General features: G+C 53.4%; 2 protein-coding genes across 3 annotated transcripts in view; one reads left to right on the forward strand and one right to left on the reverse strand.

The window, feature by feature from the left end:
- Positions 1–1,236: 1,236 nt before the first annotated feature.
- On the reverse strand, positions 1,237–5,631 carry LOC106148185 (MICAL-like protein 1). Its single transcript, XM_013512706.1, has 4 exons — positions 5,557–5,631; positions 4,899–5,041; positions 4,645–4,744; positions 1,237–2,163 (listed from the first exon to the last, which is right to left on the reverse strand). The coding sequence occupies exons 1-4, from the start codon at positions 5,629–5,631 to the stop codon at positions 1,237–1,239; spliced, it is 1,245 nt and encodes a 414-aa protein (XP_013368160.1).
- Positions 5,632–9,678: 4,047 nt separating this feature from the next.
- Atp6v1c1 (ATPase, H+ transporting, lysosomal 42kDa, V1 subunit C1) overlaps positions 9,679–9,898 on the forward strand; it is a gene marked incomplete in the record, with an annotated part of 35,626 nt that continues 35,406 nt past the window's right edge. For both annotated transcript variants that reach the window (XM_013512778.1, XM_013512779.1), the window contains 1 exon segment: positions 9,679–9,856.

Below are 9,898 nucleotides of genomic sequence, written 5' to 3' on the forward strand. Positions count from 1 at the left end.
CCGCCCCCCGCGTGCCCTGAGATGCGTCTCCTCCTCCAGTCTACCGCGGTGGGACATACTGAGGCCCATCTCCTCTTGGGTGCCTCCTCAGACCCCACCTGGGGACAGGACCTGGAAGAAAAGGCACACAGGCAAACGTGACATGCAAGCCAGGTGTAGTGGTTCACACCTGTAATCCCAGCACTTAGGAGGCTGAGGCAGGAGGATTGCCTTGAGGCCAGCCTGGCCTACACAGTGAGTTCAAAGCCAGCCTGGACTACACAGCAAGACCGTGTCTCAAAAAAAAAAAAACAACAACAAGAAAAAAACAGTGAATTGTGATGAGGAAAGAGAAGGTGAACACAGGTGGGGAAGTAGGTGGAGCACACACCTGGGGAATCTTCAGCCTCAGGAAGGAAACCTTCCAAAGACCAAAGTGCAGCTACCTCCCAAGCACACAGCCCCTCCTACGGACAATGGGATCAGGAAGGGTATTTCCCAGTCCTGGGTGGAGTGTGTGCATCTGCATTTTAGTTTTTGTGGGATTTTTTGGGGGGCGGTCTTTTGAGACAGTATCTTCACTATGAAGCCAGGCTGGCCTGGAACTCACAGCGACCCTCCTGCCTCAGCCTCCTGAGGGCCACCTTGCTGGTTGAATCTATTTTTAACAAGCACTCCAAGTGAGCTGGGAGTAAAGCTTAGGTAGGGGTCTTGCGTGTACAGCAATGGAAGAAAACACTGTAGCGTTCCAGACAACTCGATCTCCCGACAGGCTGGCTTGTCCTGGCTGGTTACGGTGCAGCCCTGCCTCCCTTTTAATTTCCGTCTCTCCTCGCCTTCTGCCAGGTTTTTCAGAGCCCCGAGCTGGGGCTTTCCTCGGCCTGGATGAATCTACATAAGCATAAGCGGGTGAGTCTGAGTTCTCACCCCAGCTCCTGTCTGCACTGGCAAAGCTTGAGCTCCGTGAGCTCCTTCACATAGCGCTTACTTTGCACTTCGAGGTTCACACTGTGGTGAGTCCAACGCGCGTTTTTTTCCTTTATAAGAAGATGTGAGGAAGCTGGCCATGGTGGTGCACGCCTGTAATCCCAGCACTTGGGAGGCTGAGGCAGGAGGGTCGTTGCAAGTCCTAGACCATCCTGTGCAACAAAGTGAGCTCAAGGCCAGCCTGAACTGCATATTGAGACCCTGTCCCAAAAAGACAAACAAGATGTGAGGAATAGATCCATGGTGCAGATCAGAGAGAGGTTTAAATCGCTAATTTCCCAGCCCTGGAATGTGAGGGAGGGCTGCTGCAGGTTTAGCAGAAGGCCACAGCCAACATTCCCGGGACATAAGCCTCTCGGGGGGCACGTGGGTGGAGAACCAGCCGGGACGAACCAGCCGCGACCCTGGCTGCACGTTCTGTAGGAAATGTGAACTGGGGCAGGGCCCGCCCACGGGAAAGCTTTCTTTGCAGGCCGCTGTGGGCTTCTGCCCTGGAAAGAAGTTCTTCCCCGTCTGAGTCCCAGGCGCCGGGCCGGGCCGGAGGCAGGGGGAAGCGGTCGCCGGCCGCCGCCGCCGGGGATCTGGAAAGCAGACAGGCGTTTCCATTTCCCGGGGCTCAGGAGTCCGCCCGCCGGGGGCCGCAGGCGGACCGAGGGCCCTCGGGTCCCGGTCACCGCCTGAGCCGTTCTCCTGGCGGCCAGGACCTGCTATTTTACCTGCTAGGGGCGTGTCACTGTGACGGTTCAGGCACAACCCCGGACGGCGTTCACACCCACCCTCAGGCTCGGGCAGACCCCGGGGCGCGTGCGCCCCCGCACTGCAGGGCCAGGGCCGCACACTCGGCCCCTCGCGGGGCAGCTGTGGTTCCTGGTCTCCGCTGCTTCCACCCACGGTTTCTGCACCAGGCGAGAGGAAAACTCCAGGCTTCGGCCGGGGCTTGGAGAGCAGGTTCAGTTTCACAGGCCGAGGCGGGAGGGCTGCCCGGGGCCGGATATGACCCCGGCTGGAGGAAGGGACTCTGGACTCGTGTGGGTGACAAGGACAAAGGAGTGTGCGGGGCTGAGGTGTTTGTCCCCAGGCCTCCCGGCGCCAAGCAGGAGCTGGGGCTGACCCGGCCGCCTCTGCCCACTCGGTCAGGGAGGCCGTGAATGATGCTGAGAGTTCGGTGCAGCCACCGCGCTCGGGACAGGACCTGGGCTGTGTGGGAGAAGAGAAGAGCAGTTTCCCTGCTGATTCTGGTACAGAGAATGTTTCTCTGCTCTTATCAAAGAGTCAGCTCTGCAATGGCTGTGAGACTTTCCCTTCTGGGACTAATGAGGGTCAAGGTGAATTATCTCAGCCATCAAACAATATTTCCACCAGGCATGGTAGGGCACACCTGTGACCCTAGCCCATAGGAGGCTGAGGCGGGAGGATCACTGCAAGTTCAAGGCCAGTCTGTGCTACACAGTGAGACCCTGTTGCGAAACCAAACCAAGTCAAACCCAACCAAACCCAAAACACAGGTCCCTTGGACCACAGTAAAAGGATCAGTATCGCACAGCAAGCAGCATGAGGTTCCCTCGCCCTTGAGTGGCCCAGGTAGACGTGGGTGGGTGAGGACGGAGGTCGAGGCAGGCAGTGCTGTGCTTCAGCAGTGGAACTCTGAGCTCAGGGAACACGAGCCTTTCAGGCTGGACACGTGTATATGTATATATGGTAGTTATTTTTTATTTAAAATTTATTTTTGGGCCGGGGATATAGCTCAGTGGCACAAGCGTCTGCCTGGCAAGCACAAGGTCCTGAGTTTGATTCCCGGTACCAAACAAAAAAGGTAAATAAAATAAAATTTATTTTTATTAGTCCACATCTGCAGGATGGTCACACTCCCTGCGGAAGGTGGTGCAGGGACCTCACACAGCTCGGTCTTTCATCCACCTCTCCCCCTCCCCTACCATCCCTTGGTCCCCTTCTCATTTGCAAAAGGCCGCTCCCTGTTTCTATTTTGTTTTGTTGAGACATGGTCGCCCTTCATAGTTCTGGACTTAAACTATGAGCCCAGCCTGGCTTTAAACTCACTGTGATCCTCCTGACTCAGCCTCCTGAGTACTGGGACTACAGGCGTGAGCCACCAAGCTTAGTGTCCCTATTTCCTACGGCTGTCTTTTATTTTGTTCTTTAGTTTATTTAGACTTTGAGTTTCTCCTATAAAAGAAACCATGTAATTTTTTTTTTTTTTGTCTTTTTGAGACAGGGTCTCGCTATGCAATTCAGGCTGGCCTTGAGGTCACTCTGTAGCCCAGGCTGGTCTCGAACTTACAGCGATCCTCCTGCCTCAGCCTCTCAAGTGCTGGGATTACAGGCGTGCACCACCGCGCCTGGTGGAAACCATGTAATATTTATGCTTCTGTGTGTGAGAGTGGTTCAATCAGAGCAACGAATTGCACTGACGCATGATGTTAGCTAACGGGTGGAAACTGAATGTAAGTATATGAGAACTCTCTGCCATTTTCTCAACTTTTCTACAAATCTAAAACTATTCTTAAGAAAACGTGTTTTGAGACAGGGTCTCACTAGGTAGCCCAGGCTGGCCTTGAACTTGTGGAGATCCTCCTGCCTCAGCCTCCCGAGTGCTAAGATCACAGGCGTGCACCCCCACGCTTTGCTTTCACACTTATTTTTAAGTGTTTTTGCCCTTAGCTCTGGAGGTGGGCACTATCTCTACCTCTGACACTGTTGGTGACACAGTGAATGACTGAACCCCTTGAGGAGAGAGACAGGCGCAGAGCAGGTCTCCCATAGCACCCTTGTCTACACTGCCTGGGCGTCTGGTAATTTCCCTGTAAATGTGTCAAACATGGCCATTCTGACTGGCCTGTGCAGTTCGTTTTCTCGTCCCTGTACCATCTGCCCCAGATAAGGGATGAAAAGGAAAGGACTCTCCAGTTCCCAGGGAAGGGCTCAGGCCTGGACCCCTGGCCCTGTGGCCCTGGCCCAGGGTGAGGCGCTCCTCCAGGAGGGGCCCCGTGGGGTGGTTTAGCCTGTGGGGGCGGGAAGGCAAAGAGAGAGTGAGCAAGAGACCTCAGCCCGCAGGCTCCGTTGAGGGCAGCCCCCATATGACCTCCATGGGGGCCCGGGCTCTTACAAAGCCAGGCGGGGAACACATTCTGGGAGGCTGAAGCAGGAGGGTCACACGTTTGTGCCCAGCCCGGGCAACTACACAATTTAAAGAGACCCTGTCTCGGAGAAGAATAATTTTTAAAAGAGCTGGGGATGTAGCTCTGTGTGGCGTTGCTGGGTTCCCCGCCTCCCGATGGCATCATGCTGGGGAAGAGCCGTCACCACAGAGCCGTGGGACACTCCAGGTTCCAATCATAGCAGCACTGAGAACAAGTATTCATCATTTCTCCTGATCATTTTTGTATTAACTACCTTGAAAGATAAATGTGCCTAAATTCAGGAACTTGGTGTAATCACAAATAGGGACTAAACGCTAGGCATGTGGTGCATGCGTGTCATACCAGCACTTGGGAGGCTGAGGCAGGAGGATCACCAAAAGTTTGAGGCCTTCCTGGGCTACATGGCGAGAGTCTGTCTCAGGAAAACAAACAAACAACAGATAGGGACAGAGATGCTGTTTCTAATTATTAAATACATCATTTTTCTCTAAACTGATAGCTACAACTACTGAATACTCACTTCCTGTGCTATGACTTTCACACCATTAATGTGAGAAAACTGAATACTCTCGTTCACAGGGAGCCGTGTCTCAGCATGGAACACTGGTTGTTCACATCTGCTGCGTCACGGACAGCGGGATGGAGCAAAGAAGAGTCACAGTGAAGGAAGAAAACCCTGACGTGGTGGTGGAGGGCAGCGCTGGGGCGGGAGATTAGGTTTTGGGCTCATGGGCATACATGGGAGCGACCTGTCAATCACGGAGATCCAGACACAGGAGCAGAAAGGCGGTCCCCAGCCCCGCACTGGGGCCAGTCAGGAGTGCTGTCTTCAGTTCTCCTGCAAAGATCAAGCAGGCTTTTGCCCGACGACGGTGGCCCGAGGGGTGGGGGCGGGTACATAAGATGGCACCGTTGAGCTGGCCCGAGGGGTGGGGGGTACAGAAGTCAGCAGCCGTTGAGCTCCTGGCCTCGCTGCTCTCTCCCACAGTGCGGCTCACCCCGCAGACGGCACTTCTTCTTTTCCTGCTTTACACTGGCCCACGCCCCTGTGCAGGGCGCGTTTCTTTCCTACCTTTACTAACGGTAAAACCTCGCTACCTTTTCTGCGCTTGTCTCCACCAGTTCTTTGCCCAGGACCGCAGGAAGCTGGAAAGAATCCCTAGAAGCCCACGGAGCACCCCCCAACCCCGGTGAACAGAGCTGCTTCTAAAGAAAGTCGCTTGCCTGTGTCTGCGAACACGTGCTGGTCCTAAGAAGACTGGATAGGGTTTCTGCGAAGCTAAGAGCGAGGATGACCGTTTCTAGCTCGGGGGCCAGGAATCCGAGGGACAGGAAAGGCACAGCTGGGCGGTGCCTCCTCTCTCTCCCCCTCTGCTGGGAAGTCGCTGCGAGCCAGCCTTCCTGGCGGTTGTGCAATCCTCGCGGCTCTCACCTGCTCAATGCCCCCGCCCCCGTGCTCCCCTGGACCTTGGCCGCCGGGCCTCCAAGGCCTGGAAAGGCGCTGCATGGGCGGGGCGCTACGGGAATCCAGCGTAAGAGGACCGTGTGGAAGGTGTGACCCGTAAGCAGGCAGCCTGGGTTCCACTCCACACCGGGGCCAGGGTGGGGCTCTGTGCGCCACCGAGAGGCCTGGATGCCGGCTCCGGCACTGGGGTGGTGGCTGTGCGTCTGGCTCTCCGCACTGCCTCAGCCCAGACCGGGCCCAGGCGCAGTCCGGACAGAGAGGCTCCCACGGGACACAGCCTCCGATTCCGCGGAGTGTCTGGCGATGGCAGTGCTTATTTTCTTTGTATGCTTTCTGACTATTGAACAATTAGTAGGTTTTGGCTACAGCTACAGGAGTAAGTGAAACACTGTTTCAAAGAGAAGTTATTCTGAGCTGGGCTGGTGGCACATGCCAAGCAGTCAGGGCCTGGGGGAGGAGGATCGCAAAAAGTTCCAGGCCAGCCTGGCCACACAGTGTGACCCTAACAGACAGACAGACAGACACACAGAGCTGCTTTTCCATAAAATGATCGTGTTCTCTAAAGTTTCAGCTTAAAACATTCAGTTCCCAAACTCAAAGTGTTTGTAACTCTTACCATAATTTCACCTTATTGCGTAGGAATAGTTTAACTAAATCAGTTAACTGATTTCCAGATTTCTTTGGGCTTTTATGTGGCTACTACATCTTCGCCTTTGGAAAGTGAGTCAAATTCTCTGAGCCTCGTTTTTTCTTTTCTTTTCTTTTTTTTATGTTCTAATCTCTAAAATCAGCAGGTGGGATACTGAACCACATTTGTATGTACAATTGTATATACATTTGTATGTACATTTGTATATACAATTGTATGTACCTGTTGATAAAAAGCACTGTTCTTTACATAATTTGCATATGCTGATTAAAACATTCGTTTGTGTTCTTCTCCAGGGCGGGCCACCACGCGTAGAAACTTGTGGTTGTGACAAGCCAGGAATCCACGCTGGGGCTGGCGTACAGGAGCAGTCCCTTAGCTTGTGAATGAGCCTGGTGACAACCCGAAGTGGCCAAGTAATGGTCATCTCTTACATGACCCCATTTTACAGTGGTACCGAGGCATGACTGCATTCTCATAACCGCAGACAAAAGATATTATGGTCTCAATTTTACAGATTAAAAACCCGAGGGTATTATATACTACCTTGGTAACCAAAAACCGGAGAATCTAGCTGGCATGGTGGTGCAGGTCTGTAATCCCAACTATTCAGAAGGCTGGAACGGGGGATTGTAAATTCAGGACCAACCTGGGCAACTTGGTGAGATCCTGTCTCAAAATAAAAAAAGGGGGGGGACTATAGCTCAGCGGTAGTGTGCCACTGAGTGTGCCCAGGGCCACACACACACAGACACCAAGAATCTGGCAATCTGAGACTCTCTGGGTCTGGTACCACAGCCCCTGATCTCAGCACCGTGGCACTTTAGACAGTTCTGTGTAGGGACTGTCTTGTGTACGGGGGAGCAGGGGTGCTCTGTAGCGTGTACGGGGGAGCAGGGGTGCTCTGTAGCGTGCACGGCTTGTCCTTGTGGTGCAGGGGTGAGGGCCACACATTCGAGTGGACCACACTTAGCTGTTCAGGAAGAAGCGGAGTCAGAAGATAAAGAGGAGGAGGCCAGTACTCTCCAGCGTGTCTGGGTATCTCTCTGTCCCTGGGAACGGTAGCATTTTCAATAAGAAAGTAAACTTTGCCACCGAGGAAGATGATGAAGAAAAAGATGACGATTTTGCTTAAGAGGAAACTGAAGAAAATCTCGGGTGAAGACATCCATGAGATGGAAAGATACTCCAGCCAGCAGTTCACAGAATCAAGCCAGAATGGAAATCACTCAGAACTACAACACCAAGATCACAAGGTCAACATCCTTCAAAGCAGCGAAAAGTTACTAAAACATCGAAAGGGCCTAGTTCCACAGAAGACAAAGCAAACACGCGATCAAGCATAGAAAAAGTTGGTTTTCCTTCCAAAGCAGAAGCAAAGTTTATCAATTCTGTGACAAGAGACTCCTGGACACCCCACCAGACCAGTGGTGGTGGAGGAAGTCTCCTTAAGAAAATAGCCGGTCTATTGATTGATTGATTGACAGGGTCTTGCTCTGTATTCAAGGCTATGCTTGAACTCCGTAAGTAGTCCCAAACTCATGGTGATCCTCCTCCCTCAGCCTCCTAAGAGCTGGAACAGGCATTAAATTTTAATTAAAGTGAAATAAAGTTTATTTTTTATTTATTTATTTTTTTTGTCTTTTTGAGACAGGGTCTTGCTATGCAGTTCAGGCTGGCCTTGAGCTCACTTTGTAGCCCAGGCTGGCCTTGAACTCACAACGATCCTCCTGCCTCAGCCTCCCAAGTGCTGGAATTACAGGCGTGTACCACCAAGTCTGGTTAAAGTTTAAAATTCAGTTCCCAAGTCACACTTCAAGTGCTCATTACTGAATACCATACGGGCAGCACAGGTACATAGGAATATTTCCTTCTGCACAGAAAGCTTTCTTTTTTGGTAGCAGGAATTGAACTCAGGACCTTGTGCTTGCCAGGCAGGTGCTCATGCCACTGACCTATATCCCTGGCAGAAAGCTTTATTAACAACATACAATTTACAAAAAATGCCTTCAAGCTCATTTTGAGAACCCCCATAGTCTCTGGTTTTGTTTATTCTTTTTTTTGAGACAGGGTCTTGCTACATAGTTCAGACTGGCCTTCAACTCACTATGGAGCCTAGGATGGGCTCTGACTCACAGCGATCCTCCTGCCTCAGCCTCCCCAGGGCTGGGATTAAAGGCGTGCACCACCGTGTCCGGCTACAAGTTCCTGGAACTTTTTTTTTTTTTTTGTCTTTTTGAGACAGGGTCTTGCTATGCAGTTCAGGCTGACTTTGAGCTCACTTTTAGCCCAGGCTGGCCTCGAACTCACAACGATCCTCCTGACTCAGCCTCCGGAGTGCTGGAGTAACAGGCGTGCTCCACCATGCCCGGCTTCCCTGGAACTTTTGATAAGTGTCCAGAGCTGTGTTATAGAACCGGCTATGGGAATTATCTGAAATTTATCAACTGGGCAGCTTGGTTGGTTTATACTTTTTGTACAACATACTACCAAGGCCCTATGAAATTCTGGGTGAATTATTTTTCCTGGGACACAAGACAGGAAATGCAGGGGACAGGTCAGAAAGCCTGGTCCAGCGGCACTGACCATTTCCTGGGCGTTTTCTGTGTGCCAGCACTCGCCCACGCCCGCTTCCTCCAAGCGCGGGATGCGTGTGTCAGCTGCGGAGCATCGCCCCATCCAGCAGGCGAGGACGCTAATCAGCGCTGCGCTGTGCACAGCTGGAAAGGAGGAGCCCTAGGGTGGCCTCCGCGGTGGATCTCGAGGTATTCAATCAGGAAATCTTGAGTCCCCCACTGTTTCTGAATCTTTGTTTCGGGTTAGACCGATACCACCCATCTTCCCAGCCTAACGAAATATCCCCAGAAAAGAGCGCTGCGCGCGCCCTGGCGGGTACTGGAGCCGGCCCGGCTTCCCGGCCTGAGCGATCTGCACGCGAGGTTCGCCCCGCCCCGCACACGGGCCGGCACCGAGCTCCCCAAGCTAAAAGAACTAGCACCGAGAGGCTGGTGCACTGTCGGTAACCATGGACACTTACGGGATTAACTGGAGCTGGCGTGCAAGGAATTAAGGATATTAGGAAATGCAGAGCGGACAAACCCGGGCGGGGGTTGCAAATAAATTCTTTTTTTAAAAAAATGTTTTTATTTATTTTGCAATTTTGCAAATAAATTCTAACCCCCAGAAACCCGAATCCGGAGAAAGTCCACCAACGGAGCAGTGGGCGCCAAGGACCCAAGAGGCGGCAAGCCCCGCCCACCTGGGAGTGCCCGGTTCGCTACATCCACTCCCCGCCTACCCGGAAGTGTCTGGGCCCCACCCACTGCTCTTTCCGCCCACTGAGAAGAGCCGGGCCTGCCTTGGTCGTTCTCGCCCCGCCCTCTCCCCGCCCTCGTGCCCCGCTGCCCGGCCTCCAACCCCCGCCCCTCGGAGGCCTGGCGGCGCTGCGCCTGCGCAGTGGCGCAAGCGATCAGCTGATTGCTCCTGCGCACACGTGACTCCCTCCGTGGGCGCCGGTGTTCAGCAATCCGTGAGGCCGGAGCCCAGGCCCGGAGCGATGGAGCGCTGAGCCGTTAACGTCTGTCGGGCCGTCTGTGTTTCTTGTCTGACGCCTGCTGGGTCCGTGAGCGGTGGCCGCGGCGGGGGGCGGGCTGGCCCGGG

This window comes from Chinchilla lanigera, unplaced genomic scaffold (assembly GCF_000276665.1).
Source record: "Chinchilla lanigera isolate Chin_1 unplaced genomic scaffold, ChiLan1.0 scaffold00016, whole genome shotgun sequence".
NCBI classification, from domain to species: domain Eukaryota; kingdom Metazoa; phylum Chordata; class Mammalia; order Rodentia; family Chinchillidae; genus Chinchilla; species Chinchilla lanigera.

What these genes read in the sequence shown, in the direction of transcription:
- LOC106148185 (XM_013512706.1), bottom strand. Translation starts at nt 5,631, where the DNA reads ATGCAGCGCCTTTCCAGGCCTTGGAGGCCCGGCGGCCAAGGTCCAGGG. An exon ending in GGGGCGGGGGCATTGAGCAG is followed by an intron (nt 5,042 to 5,556) that starts GTGAGAGCCGCG and finishes CCCTCGGGCCAG; the next exon opens with CTCAACGGTGCCATCTTATG. An exon ending in GGGACCGCCTTTCTGCTCCT is followed by an intron (nt 4,745 to 4,898) that starts GTGTCTGGATCT and finishes TCCGTGACGCAG; the next exon opens with CAGATGTGAACAACCAGTGT.